General features: G+C 31.3%; 1 protein-coding gene across 1 annotated transcript in view; it reads right to left on the bottom strand.

Annotated features, from left to right (window-relative positions):
• Window positions 1-18008, bottom strand: part of LOC134698876 (uncharacterized) — a 249622-nt gene that overhangs the window by 75805 nt on the left and 155809 nt on the right. Inside the window, exon 7 of the mRNA XM_063560556.1 lies at window positions 5320-5417. Coding sequence (XP_063416626.1) covers window positions 5320-5417 — 98 coding nt within the window. The remainder of the gene's footprint in view (window positions 1-5319; window positions 5418-18008) is intronic.

The following is an 18008-nucleotide window of genomic DNA, read 5'->3' as shown; positions in this document are numbered from 1 at the left end:
GAACAACTTCTGTCATTTATTTTGCTTTGAAAATTCAATCAAAGAGATTGTATGTCTGTTTTCCCTATATTTAGCCTATTTGCACTCATTTTCAGAGGGAGGTCAAAAAATCTCCTTGACGGCCGCTGACCCCCAAATTGTATTCCAATTTTATAAAATATAGAGACGTCAAGCTTTACAGTATAAAATAATGAGCAACTTCTGTCATTTATTTTGCTCTGAAAATTCAATCAAAGAGATTTTATGTCTGTTTTCCCAATATTGAGCCTATTTGCACTCATTTTCAGAGGTCAAAGCATCTCTTGGATGGCTGTTGACCCCTAAATTATAATTTAATTATAAAAAAAAAAACATCCAGCTTTACAGTATGAAATTATGAGCAACTTCTGTCATTTATTTTGCTCTGAAAATTCAATCATAGAGATTTTATGTCTGTTTTCCCTATATTTAGCTTATTTGCACTCATTTTCAGAGGTCAGAAAATATCGTTGATGGCCGGTGACCCCAAAATTTTATTCCAATTTTATAAAAATAGAGACGTCAAGCTTTGCAGTATAAAATAATAAACAACTTCTGTCATTTATTTTGCTTTGAAAATTCAATCAAAGTTTTTTTTTGGTCCATTTTTCCTATATTTCTATATAATCCATTTGCACTCATTTTCAGAGGTCAAAATATCTCTTAGGTGGCCAGTGACCTCCACATTTTTTTGCATTTTTTCATTAACAATACTTCAAAGTTAAATTTCACAAAGTATAAGAAAATTCGGTCAAATTTTTTCTATACCCCTGAACTACCTTAACAGAGTTAAAATGACGTTTAATAAATTGCAGTTGGATACGTCCGCAGGGGTCCAACGCTAAACAGTAAGGGCAAAAATGGACACAACATTCGCGCTTGATAAGGTCTGAATTTGAATTGCAATTACATATTTGACACATAATAGGATTATGACACAGAATGACTGTAGTCAAAGAACTATATGATTTGTATTTAAATTCGATTTTTTGCTGTTGTACCCTCTTTTTTTTTAATTTTTAGCTTTAGTGCAATACACTTCACTTTTTTGTTCACCCCCTAAGAAAAATTGTTCGCCATCACTCTTTTTTTGTGTACTGATGATAATACATTTTGTAGTGTACTGTATTATTATTATATGATCCATCGCCATGTAAGATTTATCGTTGGCTATTATATATATAAATAAAGGCAACAGTAGTATACCGCTGTTCAAAACTCATAAATCCATGGACAAAAAACAAAATCGGGGTAACGCATTAAATATAAGAGGAGAACAACGACACAACACCGAAACGCAACACACACAGAAACGGACCAAGCATCAGACAAAACACCACGAGAATAACAAATATAACATCAAAACCAAATACGTGAATTTGGGATAGACAAGTACCGTGCTACGTCTTATATCAATATATACTAGTTCAATTGAATACAACGTTCAAATCGGCGTTGGATAAAAACCGCAATATTTATAAATATATAGTATAAGTACATCTGCACTAATAAAGACTCTACAACAGATTTGATGTATCGCATTATCAGCATAGTGATGAAAGGATAATAATACATTTTGTATACATAATTCGTCTAAACATCAGCCCAACAATGTTATATCTGTTAATTTGCTTTCGCAATTTTTTTGTTATTCCCTCGCCGGGATTCGAACTTATGCTACTGAAATATTGTGGCACCACGTATCGTTGCATTATACCCGCCGCGCTCGACCACTCTACCTCGTATGCGTCACATATAAAACATATATAAATATGTTACTGATGAGTCTTTTGTCGACGAAACGCGCGTCTGGTGTGATATAAAATTTTAATCCTTGTATCTATGATGAATTTATTTGCAACCACTGGGTCGATGCCACTGCTGGTGAAGATTTATTTCCCCGCGGTTATCACCAGCCCAGTAGTCAATGTTGACTTGAGTTGTCATTGATAGGTTCATATTTATAAATTAACTGTTAACAAAACTTTGAATTTTTGATCAACTAAGGCTTTTCTTCCTCCAGAATAGATTACCTTAGCTTTATTTGGCAAAACATTTAAGGAATTTTTTGTCCTTAATGCTCTTTAACTTTGTATTTTATTTGACCCTTGCAAACATTTTTTTTATTCGAGAGTCACATATAAAACATATATAAATATGTTACTGTTGAGTCTTTTGTAGACAAAACGCGCGTCTGGCGTAATATAAAATGTTAATCCTGGTATCTAAAATGAGTCTATTTATTAACATTTTGCATATGTTGCTGTCTTTCAGCAGAGATCAACACGATCATCAGTTTAATTATCAAATATCAAGTCTGATAAGAAAAGAGTTTTAAAAGGACTTCGATCTGAAAAAAACTTAACAAAGGCAGATCTGTTCAGTCATCAACAAACATATCTTCAGAAACGGTCAAAATCAGACATGTCAACAGAGGTCTAGCGCAATTCCGTTTTCTGCTTATTTCAACTTGACTAGAAAGTCATATATTATATGTTGGATTGGTAAGAATTTCTATCATCTGTTATTTCGGGGAATCAGAATTAATGGACAAAATATAATCAAATGTATTCAGTTCCAACACAATGATTGTAAACTTATTCACCTTTCAGGTTTGCACAATACTCCCAATCATTAAACTAACAAAGATACGCTCACTTCCACGTTTATCGACATCTTAATAGTTGATATAAAACACACTTTACAGACAAAACACAATGTGGATGTTCAATAGAAAAATATAAGCTGGTTTGTCCTTAACAGCGTTACAACTATCTGTTTTTTTATGTTTCAAAACGTATCACTTTAAGTATGATACATTTGTACCTAAAATTTTATGAATGATATAATGATGATAAATTCATCATGCTATTTAAAATTTGTTCCAAAGAAACCTTAGAATATAGCAGTGCTCACCAAAAGATAAGGAGAAATTCAATCAGAGCAGTCAAGGACGAATACATTTTGTTTACATGACGTTTTTGAAAGGCAACTTCATATTGAGGTAATTTCATACGAGGTCTGTCAAAAGACTTACTGAGACAGTAGAACAAATAATCACATTTCACAGGTTAAAGTCTGACCATCAAGTTATTTTGCTGTTCCAATTCTTACTGCACAAATATGTTGAAGGTGACTGAAAGCTTTTTATGCTGGTTCTTCATTTTTAAATTGTTTTATTATTTTTAACTAACGTCTTGAAGATTTATTTTCTAATAGTAATTTTTAGGCTAGTTGTGTGCATGTTTCGATTTGTGTATTTAGGAACGTGTTTTTTCTCGACAAATATTGGATAAATTAATATTAATTGGTCCTATACATTTGACATTGAAAAACGCATTTAACGATATATTATGTTTTTTATAAGGAATAAAACTTGTTAACTTGTGAAACTGATTATACAATCAATCGTCAGCAATAACAAATGTCTAATTTTTTTAATTTTGTTTACATAATAATAAACATTTCCTTCAAAAACGCTACAATGCTATACTTACATTTCAGTAATGCTGACCTCAATTGATATGCTCTGAAAAGTATCATTTATTTAGGTTGCATTCTTATTGATAAACCATATTGTATCTACTTGATTCAAAGTGTTAATTCATGTCGCATTGTGAATTTTTTTGGTTAAATCGATATAAACAACCTCTTGAAATAGGAACATAAAAACAATTAGTTTTACATTGACTTGTTTTCCATATTAGATTCGAAACAATATAGACGATTAAAATTTGGTATGAAATAAAGGACAGCATTTGCTTGGTAAGGATCGCAATAAAAATAAATTGCAACCAATTTCTATATAAGTATGAAGATTTTTCTGAAATCTTAACAACTAAGCTTGAGTTTTGTTGTTGGTTTTTCATTTTTGAAAAGTCTCAATAATAAATGCACACATTAACAGTTGAACAATAGCTTTCCATTGATTGAAACAGTATAACGTAACGGTACCCAAATTGCACCTATTTTGACAGTTTTTACACCTACGTTTTTTTATGATCAAGTAAAAAATATCCAAACTGTGTTTATTTTGAAGCCCTATCCTTCTTTATTGTATAGGTACACCAATTTATTTTTTAATCCATATTGAGTCATAAAAAAATGGGTTTGAATCAACCTCCAAACCTTCCATGATTCTGTAATGAGGAGTACCCAAATTGCATCCATGCTTAAATTCACATCGTCAAAAGTCTAATAACCGAGCTTTTGTTTAATTTCTTCAAATATTTTGAATAATTGGATATTAGTCCATGCTCACTTTTCATATTTTTCGAAATGTATACTCATAACATATTGTATTTGCTAATTTTAAAAAGATGACGTTTTGATGACGTCGCATGGTGACGTTTTCGTACATTTTGCTTTTTCAGTAAACAGTCCATCTGTTGATGAATACTGTGAACGTTTTATGTAAATCTAAATATGTTTACCTATGTTGAAAGACGTGCATAGTATCAAATCATAAAAATACAAATTGTTTAGTCTCTAGGAAATCTTGTAAGAATACCATTGCTATTTTTTCTAAATAGGTGCAATTTGGGTACTCGGTGCAATTTGGGACGCCTCCGGGTGCGGGAATTTCTCGCTACATTGGAGACCTGTTGGTGACCTTCTGCTGTTATGTTTTTTTATTTTGGTCGGGTTGTTGTCTCTTTGACACATTCCCCATTTCCATTCTCAATTTTACCCTTACGTTATACCATATGAAGCTTCGTTCCCTGATATCTTCTATTGATACTGAACGAATTGTAGTTATAAGATATTTGTCTGTTTAAAAAATATGTGTGAAACTATCACATTAGAAACACCGTTTTCAATTTATTTTCGATCTATGAGTTTGGATATCCCTCTGGTATCTTTAGCCAATCTTTTATGTCTGACATGATACTTTAAAAAATTAAAACCAGATAACATCACTCAAGTATATAACGTCAACAGTGTGAGTGGTATCCTATGGCACCTACTGAAATTTAAGAACCAATCAATGTTCTATAGCTGTGTACTTGCAAGTGATGACTTTATCACTGGCAAACTTTCTTTGGTTCATTTAAGGGTCTATACTAATATGTGCAAACACGACGGGTGCAATATGAAGCGCTTTGAAGACCTGATTAACATCCAGTACCTCAGACTAACGGAAGATTTCTGCTTGGTTCGTGTGTTGTTTATTAATGTTTGCCTTTTGACTGTTTATATAATGTTGTTATGAAATTTTCAATTTGTTGTCAACTACTGAGTTTGTACATTCCTTTTGTTTCTTTCAAATCTAACGAACAAAACTTAAATAAAACTACTTACGCGGTTAAATTTCAATTGTTTGGTGCCCGTGAACATGGACACATTTGTATACTCCATTGTTGTTTCCCATGCCTCGTTTGTGTTAATTAAACAAAACACTGTAAAAAATTATAACAAAATTATTATTTATCTTCTAACAAACACAAATTGAAGCAACAATCAGTTTATTATAAATTGTTTAAAAAAATCTTTGGAAATAAATTTCGTTATATGGACGAACGACTTTAAAAAAAAAAGAGAAGCATCAAAACCATATAAAGACGCCAACAACAATATTGTTGTAGTTAATAGAAATTTTTTATTAATCTCAGTCGAGACAATATAATGTTTTAGTCGAAATTGTTCTTTACAAAAACACCAACAAAAAAGGTTTGTAATTATAATTTGTAGTGAACATTTTTCGATGAAATTAAATTAGGTAATATAATCATGAATATGTAAAAGAAAATTTAACAACACGATAAAACTCTTATGTCTACGTGCGAATTGTCCCTCTGGACAAACAAGCATCACGTCAGGAGTCATACTTCCAAAAGGAAAATAATAGAACAAGGATAGATGAAGGAAAGTCAAGATGAACACTCCAACACATATAATCTATCATTCAAGATCATTGTGTTATATTTTTGAAGAAGACCCTGACAACTACCAATAAATGCAGCGAGAAACTCCAGAAACCGAAGGCGTCCTTCAACTGGCCCCTTAAACAATATGTGTACTAGTACAGTGAAAATGGACGTCATACTAAACTCCACAAGAAACTAAAATTAAAAATCATACAAGACTAACAAAGGCCAGAGGCTCCTGACTTGGGACAGGCGCAAAATAGTGGCGGGGTTTAACATGTTATGAGATCTCAACCCTCCCCCTATACATCTAGCCAATGTAGAAAGTAAACGCATAACAATACGCACATTTAAATTCAGTTCAGGAAATGTCCGAGTACGATGTCAAAAGATGTAATGAAAGAAAATAATGGTGACATAATAAACATAACCAAAAAAAATGGTAACGTTTTCTTCTGTAGCTCAGGCCATATCGTAAATAAAGGCAACAGTAGTAAACCTCTGTTCGAAACATATAAATCGATAGAAAACAACAAATCCGGTTACAAACTTAAACTGAGGGAAACGCATTACATATAAGAGGAGAACAACGACACGACTTTAAAATGTAAACTTGAATATGCATAATGGCTCATTTCGAAGCTGAGATATTTTCACAAATGAGGTTAAATTTTTGGGGTAGAAAGTCAGATTATTTTTTTTTTTTTTTTTTCAACTTTAAATATTTTATTTCATTCCTGGTTGTGAACAATGTCCCTAAGCCTTACAACAATGACGCTAAGGTTCATCCCTGTGTTAATAATTGCTAATGAAACCAGGGGATTTGATTTGCAAAATATATCTTATATTTATATCGTGTGTTAGTTGCATTTTAATTTTTCAGTAAATAAGCATACCCCGAAAATCCTTCGTGATGCGTCTCCTCGTCGTCAAAGAAACCCTTTTTTAACAACAAATTAATTCTTTGAAAGTTGAATACTTTGAACACATTTAATAGCTCCATAGTTTTTACACATTTGTTCTATGTTCTTCTACTTTTCTAAGTCAAAACAAATGGTTAAGCTAAGTCATTTGTTAAAAACAGAAACATGTAAAATATCACTACTAAGAGATTATTTGTCTACACATAATTTTTTAGTTCCTTTTTTGAGGCGCATTATGTATACTGATCCAGATGCAAAATATTGAATATGGTTTGAGTTGCAAAATACATACTCGATATGAAATTGGAATAGATATATTGATGTGAAGGTGAACAAACATATTTTCTAAATATGAATCGTCTCGTTTGTCATTGATTCTGGTAATGAGATGACCGCTGTTGTCAAATTATAGATATATATCTACAATGGGGCGGAAGAAGCTTTATTTCAATCTTTAAGTCAAAGGGATATACTTGAGATAGGGCCAAAATGGCATATTAGAAAAGAAGAATGTCATCGAGGACTCATAATTCTTAATATAAGGCTTATTACAGAATGTAGTATTTTTTTAATGTTGAGTTTAGATGCGTTTTGATTTATGATGTCTAGACTTTACTGAAGTTTAGAAAGATATCATTAGTAGTAATCACATAAATAAAACAGTAGACATATGCTGTAAAACAACCTCATTAAAGTGTAAGTCGACTTAATTTCTTACCCTTCATTAATAAGGTAAAATTTATAAGATTATGTGTATTATTACAAAAACAAGTTGTTGGCGTAATATGTTCTTTCCAATACGTTTCGTTAATCTATTTGAACCATTATTAAACCAGCCGCTAGTCAACCATCTGTCAGTAGTTGTTGTATTTTGTTTATTTTGGGAATTTTGGCTTCTCAATGCTCTTCAATCTTATACTTTACATATATTGATATGAGCGTCACTGATGAGTCTTATGTAAACGAAACGCGCGTCTGGCGTACTAAATTATAATCCTGGTACCTTTGATAACTATTTACACCACTGGATCGATGCTACTGCTGGTGGACGTTTCGTCCCCGGGGGTATCACCAGCCCAGTAGTCAACACTTCGGTGTTGACATGAATATCAATAATGTGGTCATTTTATAAATGTTCTGTTTACAAAACTTAGAATTTTTCGCAAAAACTAAGGATTTCTTATCCCAGCCAAAGATTACCTTAGCCGAATTTGGCACAATTATTTTGAATTTCGGCTCCTCAATGTTCTTCGACTTTGTACTTGTTTGCCTTTATAAATATTTCGATATGAGCGTCACTGATGTCTTATGTAGACGACACGTATCGAACTAAATTATAATCCTGGTACCTTTGATAACTAATTGCATTGCCTTTTGTTTTTTGTTGCACTTCAGTAGGTTTTTTTTCTTTAGTTGTTTTTCTCCTAAATTTGATGTATTTTCTTCGGTTTTAGTTTGTTATCAGGATTGTTTTTCATTCAATATATTTATGACTACTGAATCACGGTATACTGCTGTTGTCTTTATAATGTTTTAATTTGTTTTAATTGATTTATTCAGATAGAATTATTGATACATTTTTCAAAACTTAGACTAGTTAACAAATGGTGAGCAATGCCTTTATTTTATTTGAATTCGAGTGTCAGTAATGAGTCTTTTGTAGACGGAACGCACGTCTGGCTTAAATAAAAAAAAATCCTGGTATCTATGATGAGTCTATTTACAACCACTGGGTCGATGACACTGATGGTTGGATTTAATTCCCTGAGGGTATCATCAGCCAAATTGTCAGCACTTATGTGTTGACATGAAATATCGTTGATATGGTCATATTTATAACTTTACTGTTAACAAAACTTCGTATTTTATTTGACCTTTATATTTGATTGGGATTCGTTGGTCACTGGTGAGACTTTTGTAGACGAACCGAACGTCTGGTGTAAATACAAAATTTAATCCTGGTATCTATAATGAGTTTATGGTAAACATGTAATTAGGTTGTTGAAATATGTTGGTCTTGGTTTTTTTTGTCTTTTTGGTGGCTGTTTAATTAACATACTCAGCATTATCCCTCTTAATCACATGCAATTGGACAAAATTAGTAAGCAAAACAAGTCGCATAATCCGTATAGACGACGTAAGATTTACAAAAATAAAATGATGTCAATCGACAGAAACACAAGATTATTGATTCATTTTCCTGCATTTAACGATGAATTCGTTGGGGTTTTGTCGGGTCAGTATACTGATGTCATCAGAACTAATTACAAGATATTAAAGGACGCCAAATTTGTAATTACGTTCTTGGATCGTTTTGATGTACAATATCTATTTTTCTCACCATCAGATACTTATATATCATTAGCTTTCATATTTTAGTATTTAGTATGTATGCGTGCATTCAAATAAGCCAAGTTACCGAGCTCGGATGCTTGATATGTCTTTAGAGCAAGTTCATATGAAAGTAACTAAATTTGGTTTCAATTTTTTTTAAAATACGTGTACAAACTGGTCACAAATTTCCAATTTAATCTTCACAAACTTCAGATATCAATTTGTAAAAAGTAAAATCACAGAAATACTGAACTCAGAAGAAAATCAATACGGAAAGTCCATAATCACATGGCAAAATCAAATAACAAAACGCATCAAAAACGAATAGACAAGAACTGTCATATTCCTGACTTGGTACAGGCATTTTCAAATGTAGAAAATGGTGGATTAAACCTGGTTCTATAGCGCTAACCCTCTCTCTTTAATAACAGTTACCACATATATCTTGACATACACATTCTTCATACAACAAAACTGACTTAGAAATTCATTTAAAGTTTTACATTATTCAAACACAGACGCAAACAAGAACGGTTGATCAGTTGACAAAGATGCGTCGTCAAGATAGGTTTTTTTCGTTGATAGTATATACCGAATTGAAACTGAGCCAAAAACGTTTTGCAACAAAAATATAAAATTTTATTTTATTACAAAATCATAACAAGATATCATTTTAATAATAATAGAATGAAATTATGACATCTCAAAAGCAACTTGCATGTTTATCACTCACATTCACTACAAATTTCTTTGTATAGGGTGAAACTGCGGAAATAAGTATAGTGTTATTCAATATCAATTTCTTGTCCTTGCCGAAAGTGCATCAATGGCAGAATGACTAGATCCCCAGTAGCTGCTCTAAGCCAATGCATTACTCTTGTGGCCGAAATAAACACGTGTTGAGGTTAAGCGAAGGTAGCGCTCCTCCCTTGACTTTAGTTTTTGTGGTCTACGAAATCCCGACCTATCCTGTGCAGTTGCAATTTGTCGATGTCTGTTTTTTAGTCTCTAAACTGTTGACTTATGCATATTAAATCGAGCTGCGCTCATTCCGGCATAAACCATTCAAAGAGCTTTCGGACAGTCATTTTTAGAAAGGACTGGTTGACGCCCCATGCATTTTATTTTAACATTTATGTGTTTTTTATACCATTGATGTGTCTCTGAACGTCATTGAAAAATAAATTTGAAATTTCGTTTTAAAAGTACAGGTACACTTTAGACATTTTCTTTCCCTTTCGTGACACTATATATATAAGACTCTAATAACATTTAAAGACAAATTCCTCTTTTGTTTATGCGCACATACACACGCATTAGTACTATGACGTCAGCGGTTAATGACGTCACGGTTTCTTCAAAACGTTTATGAGAGGTATTCCTCTTTGAGCCGTTTGAGATTAGTCTGTCTCCCGGCCATTTTTGAAATTCTTGACAATATTTGTATATTCCGAATGCATACTGGGTGTTTTACGTTGGAGATCAACCTAATGGAGAGAGTGACAGTCATTTTTAAAGGTTGATTTGCCGAGAAGAAAATGAAATAGTTTTTTTTATAATAGACGTGTTCCTGAATTGAAAATACAAATAAATTATGTGTATATTAAAGTGAATTTAGTGTAGCTGAAACAAACAAAAAATAATAATAAAAAAATGTGAATAAAAAATCAACTATACAGCAATCTAATAATAAAAAAAACACACAGAAACAACTGTTAAGAAACGAAACAGAATATGCATACTTTAAAACAAGATGAGCCAATCAAAACTTATTATATGATACTAATTTCCTTAATTTCCGACCTGTATGGACTTCTCTGTTCTTTAGAGCCAATCTCTACAGTAAGATTTTAATTGTATTTATATTCCCACAAATCAAAAAGAAAGTACGAAAATTATCAAGCATGTCATCAAAATGCAATGTATCTAGTATATATGTGTTAAGGGGCCAGCTGAAGGACGCCTCCGGGTGCGGGAATTTCTCGCTACATTGAAGACCTGTTGGTGACCTTCTGCTGTTGTTTTTTTATTTTGGTCGGGTTGTTGTCTCTTTGACACATTCCCCATTTCCATTCTCAATTTTATCTATAACAATAGGTACATTACGTACATATACTGTGAAAGTACTTTTATTCTTGGGGTACATATTTTCGTGGTTTTCGTGGATGACCTTATCCATGAAATTAAGTATCCAACGAAATAAAAAAAAAACATTTTCCAAATCAAGACATTGATAGATCTCTGCTGGAGGTTTGACTTCTGATATGACCTAATGAATATATTCAATCACCTCGAATCTGAGGATACTTAAATAGCAGTCACAGAACAACAACAGTATACTGGACTATACCCTTTTAATCTTTAATAACCTAAAATAATTTGTTTTGATGAGTCAGATTTCCGGTATCGATATGCTAGTATGATAAAGGGTTCATTTTATATCCTCATAGATCTCGTATATATGGGAAATAATAACTTCATGCTTGGCTCGATAGTAAGATTTATTTGACAATTCAAGATACGTTTATAGCATTTGATTATGATACTGATTTCTTAAGATGACATTGGTATGGCCTAATTAACACCTTTGATGGTCCTTAATCTGTTGATCACTTTAATTTATCTTGGGCTAATTAGTGTTGTTACTATGATTGACTCATCAATGTTTACTTTGCAAATCTATTTGTAACCTTCGTTTTTAAAGACTTTAATTATTATTGTTTGGAAAAGTAAAATCCACGAATTTAAAAACCCACTACATGTAAATATTGCTCAAACCAGGAAAATTGATACCAACGAATGCAAGTACTTTCACAGTACTAGTATATGGATATTGCAAATTGCACTGACAAATGTTTGAATGTTTACGGCGCTTATATTTCTAAAACACGCATATAATAATTGATTTCGGATAAACACCAACAATACAGTAACCCAACGATGCATACATGTAAAATAAAGAAGATTTAAGATATGCGATTCTAGCATATTTTTTTGGACCGTTCTGTCCCGATTTGCTAAGCTTGAACGCCTTGGGAAATGGAACATCGATATAGTCAGGTACTAGGTGGGTAAATTTTGTATAAAATCGTGTCTGTGTTAAAATGTTGTCGGAATGAAGAATTAAAGAGGTATTACAAAAAAATCAATTAGCAAGAGTTGATTTGAGAAAAGAGGTCGGAAGTGGTTCCATTCATAAGTACGTTTGCACTGCTGAATGAGTATACTTAACCTGAAGTTCTAGAAACATAACGGAATATTTCGATACTTGTAATTAATTCATCTTAAAATAAATGGTCTAACCATTTCGTTAACATAAATCGTAAAAAAAAAAGAATAAGGAAATAGTTGGTTCATTAGATATTCTTCTGCATTTATTATTTATCTTTTTGATTAAAATGGCACAAGTACTTAATGGCATACGATACAGTTATTGGGGAGGTTATGACGTTGCTAACGTAAAATGTTATTTTTGTGACGTAAAACGGTGACTTACCGGGAAAAGATGCATTTTTGGACTGATTTTTATCATTCAAATTGATTTAATTTGAAAACGAGTGCATGAACCCCTATTTTTCAAAACGAAATTTTGTTTCATTTTACAGGGAGATTATGCGAACCAAATTTTAGAAAACTGTTTTCTTTTAATGTTTATAAATAAACAGCAAAATAATACTTTTTTTCTCAATTCATGAACATTTGCTAAATATGAGTTATTTCTGAATAAGCAATGCATTAGTTTTTGGATACTAGTTTTAGTTATAAATAAAATTGAGAATGGAAATGAGGAATGTGTCAAAGAGACAACAACCCGACCAAATAAAAGTACGGAAATTACAAATTATTTAACAAAAAAAACAATTTGTGTTTATCTTTTAAAACAAAAAAGTTATGGCTTTCTTTCGAAAGGGAAAATACGGCTACAAATCCGAATTTTGACCAAATATACAAAATTTCGACCTCATTTAACTCAAAAAGTAGCCCATGAAGGTACATTTTTTATTACATATTTGATTTAATCAGGTAAAAAATAGCCTATTTGGAAATGTTGATCAAACTGCAAATACGGGATCAAAACTGTAAGAGTCATGGTATAACGCCATTTTGGATTGTACAATTACAGTACAAAATCGGTCAAAATAGTTTTTTGCCCAAATCTGCAGTGGAGACAGATTTGCAGTTTCATGGTGAGAACGTTTATTTATATAAATAAAAATTGGTGTTTATTGTATTTTCCAAAACATTTAAACTAATATAATTTTTTATTGCTTATGAATCATTTTTTTCAAATGAGCCATTTAAGGGGAGATAACTCTTTTATTTTAAAAATATATACTGGACTAATTGGGATTTTTTCTTTTTTAATCCGAAAAGAAAACGAGTATTTTCTTAAAATATATAATAAAACCTATCTTCTTAGAATTCCTTTCAAAATTCTATCTCATTTTTCATGAACAATCAAACCAAAATTAAGGAAATTTTCAATGACTCATAGCTTGAAAAATAAATAGCACGATGACCCATACTTTTTATTATATATTTGAAAAAAGCATAGTAAAATCTTCATTTTGGCAATTATAAGAAATTCTGTCTCAAACAGTCTATACTCATGATCTACCTTAAACAAAGAAATGTCAGAATAATGTAATTTGGGGTTTTCGAACGCACCTTTAATGGCAAGGTCGATAATTTCAACAGGAAAACAAATTTCCAATATATGTAGGATTTCCAGGATTTCCAGGATCCGTATTCATGTTTTGGCTGCAGAGCTTACTTGTATAAAGTGAGTGGTGTTTCTATGTTGAAAACTGTAATGTCCCAGTTTCACAAAGACATTTGAAGCCGATTGTTTATTACTGTCGACCTAGATATTAAACTAGAGAATTATTAATAATTTGAATATATAACCTGTTTATTTGATGAAGTCTATAGAAAATGCATGTAGCATATTTGACAATATAACATTCACAATACACGGGGTTGAAAGTAAAGCACGAATATCAATAATGTTTGGACAAAGTGATAATAAACAGAGAAAACGAAAATCAAAATCTACTGAACATCGAAATAACAAAAAAAGGCTGAATATATTCAAAAAGTTGCAAAAGTAGATGCAAGTCCAGATAGAAATATAAGTATTTTACAAGAAACTGTCAATATCGATGATGATCAATTAATGGAAGATGAAACCGCAAATCTACGGAGCTGAGAAACAAACACTCAAGTAGAGAATGGTCAGCTTAAATTACAGAAAAAAATGCACTTTTTTCAAACATACATTCTGAAAAAGTTGATTTGGCAGATTTAAACAAAGTTACAAAACAACCAGAAATTAGTGAGCATCAATTATTCGAAACTATGAAAACAAATGAAAATGATACAATATCAACTCGAAATGAAAATCCAGAGCAGTCAGATGAATCTGATCAAAATGATGATGGTGATAATGATGATGACGACGACGATGATGATGATAAAAATGATGATGATGATGATGATGATGATGATGATGATGATGATGATGATGATGATGATGATGATGATGATGATGATGATGATGATGATGATGATGATGATGATGATGATGATGATGATGATGATGATGATGATGATGATGATGATGATGATGATGATGATGATGATGATGATGATGATGATGATGATGATGATGATGATGATGATGATGATGATGATGATGATGATGATGATGATGATGATGATGATGATGATGATGATGATGATGATGATGATGATGATGATGATGATGATGATGATGATGATGATGATGATGATGATGATGATGATGATGATGATGATGATGATGATGATGATGATGATGATGATGATGATGATGATGATGATGATGATGATGATGATGATGATGATGATGATGATGATGATGATGATGATGATGATGATGATGATGATGATGATGATGATGATGATGATGATGAGATGATGAGATGATGATGATGATGATGATGATGATGATGATGATGATGATGATGATGATGATGATGATGATGATGATGATTGTTTTTGAAATCGACGATATCATTTCAAAAGCGGTGATAAAGAAAAGTAGACTGTTCTCTGATAAATTCATCGCGAAACTGAAAGGAACCGGGAACATTATAAAATATGATCGTTGATCTGATTAAGTAGAACAAGTGAATCCAAATGATGTTGATTATCAAATATATAAGAAAAATGTAGAACATGACTTTGAAGACGTAAGAACTTTTGGATTTCGTCCGGATGATACTAACGATAAACTTTTGTTGATGGCTTAATTTGTTTTTGACAAAAAACTGTTCGTTTCTATGAAATGAGTAATGTTTATATTAGATAAATTTTGAATTTTGAATATTGATTTCTCTGATTTCGAATTACTTTCTTTTCTGTAATATTTCAACTAACAAGTCTTATAGTAAACATCTAACAATGTTAAAATAAAGTTGATATGTGACGGAATTGGAAAACCATCTGCATATATTCAATATTTGTTTTCATGCTATTTGTGACTGAGAGCAATGTTGTTAAACATAAATACGATTGATTGTTGTTGTTTTTAGATAGTTTTATTAAATTTCTTTTAAATTTAAAGATTAGAAAAGAAAAAAATCTTAATGCTAATGATGTAATGTGTGAGTGTATGTATTTGTGTACTATTGTATGGACTTTCTTCATAATATTGAAAATATGATATATATAACGATTGTATAGTATGTACAGATATATAATATGATGAATAAAAAAACAGGAAAAAAAAGAATAATGTTACGTATAACGGTCATTTCGTTTGAAGATTAAGAATTTGCAGAAAATGAAAAAAAAAATGATAAATAAAATTGAAAAGATATTGTTTACGTTTTATAAGAAAATAAGGGACTAATGAGTAACAGGGCATCAGTCAAGCACTGAAGCGAGTATTTACGCCTAAATATAGTTATTTCACCTCTGAGAACCAATAGCTAACACCATTTAATATTGTATTTCTGTTTATATTTAAAACCTCTAATAATTGACAAATTATTATCAAAATGTTTTTATCTTCATTTTCCATTATAGTCAAATAAAAAGAGATTTGTTATCAAGTTTTGAAATATTTTTTGCTTAGAAAGGGATTTCTAACATTAACCAGAGTTTTACATGTTAAAAGAAAATGCATCTCATCTTCTATTTCCTCATTACAGAGTTTGCATATTCTATTTTCTAGTTTAATATTAAAATAACGACCTTTTTCTTTTTCAAGTTTGTGAGCTCCAGTTGTAAATCTTGTTGAAACACATCTTTGAATATATGGTTATTTCAATAAGTAAGGCTCAAAATTAAAATTTGGTTTAAATAATCGATAAGTTCTAAGTTTATTTCCAGAGGTCTTATTTTGTCTTTTATCATTAAATAATTCTTTCTTCCATATGCTGCAATACTTTAAATATAATTTCTTTTTCACCATAGTTCTAATGTTTATTTTAAATGAGAGCACCTGATACTCTTTAAAATCAAGTCATTTTAAGATAGCATCAATACCACTAGCCCAACAATTCTTCTCAGCTTTAGATAATGTATTTGAGAGAGAGTATGCATTTGTTAATAAAATAAAATTTTTTTTTTACAAGAATCCTTTTCCAATATTTAATCATGTTTGTTCAAATATCTATCATTAGAGGATAACGACATAATTCGCCAAATATGGCTAAATTTGTTGCGTGCTTATTCACTCCTAATGTAAATCTGCAGAATTTTAGATTCACTTTTTCATTTTTTAGATCTTCACACAATGCATAGAAATAACTAAGTTCTGTGTCATTATTTACCTTTTTGAATTAAAACAACCCCATATTTCTGAATCATATAATAATACAGGTTTGACTGTGTGATAAAAAAAATTAGCAATGACATATGATAAAACTGTTTGACCAAACAAACAAACAAACAAACATTTTTAGATGGTGACGTTCCCTTGTCACCATCTTATGGTGTTTATATATCTCAACGTGTACGATTCGCTCGTGTATGTAACAACGTATTAGATTTTAGCGAAAAATTATTACAACAGGGTTTTCGATATCACAAACTGGTCAAAACATTTAGTAAATTTTATCACCGGTATAAGGAAATAACTCGTAAATATTACTCAACATGCAGACATCTTATACGATCAGGTACTTCATATCAATTTTTTATGGAAATATTCTTTATAAAGCACAACAATGTCAGTATTCTCCTCAGAAACTAACAAAACCTCTAAATAGACTAATTAAAAAGGGATATAGTTACGATACAGTTGTTAGGTCGTTAAAGATTGCATATTTTGGCTTTAATATTGATCCACTTATAGGGTCTTTGCATCGGAACTAAACACATTTATTTCTAAAAAAAACAGTTGTTGGCATGACACGGGTTATGTTCTTCTCATATATTTTATGATAGTATGATACTAAACCCCTAATGGGAGGGATTGTGCCTGATATGCATATGATGAAGACATAATCTTTCAATCAGTTTAATTGAGGTTTGGAGCTGGCATATCAGCTAACTGCTAATAGTCTGTTGTTATTTATGTACTATTGTCATTTTATTTATTTTCTTTTGTTACATCTTCTGACATCAGACTCGGACTTCTATTGAACTGAATTTTAATGTGCGTATTGTTATGAATTTACTTTCCTACATTGGCTAGAGGTAAAGGGGGAGGGTTGAGATCTCATAAACATGTTTAACCCCGCCGCAATTTTGCGCCTGTCCCAAGTCAGGAGCCTCTGGCCTTTGTAAGTCTTGTATGTCTTGAATTTTAGTTTCTTGTGTTTTATTCGGAGTTTAGTATGACTTCCATTATCACTGTACTAGTATACATATTTAT

This window comes from Mytilus trossulus, chromosome 1 (assembly GCF_036588685.1).
Source record: "Mytilus trossulus isolate FHL-02 chromosome 1, PNRI_Mtr1.1.1.hap1, whole genome shotgun sequence".
NCBI classification, from domain to species: Eukaryota; Metazoa; Mollusca; class Bivalvia; order Mytilida; family Mytilidae; genus Mytilus; species Mytilus trossulus.
Note: the sequence above shows the minus strand (reverse complement) of the source record. Positions and strands in the feature narration are given on the sequence as shown.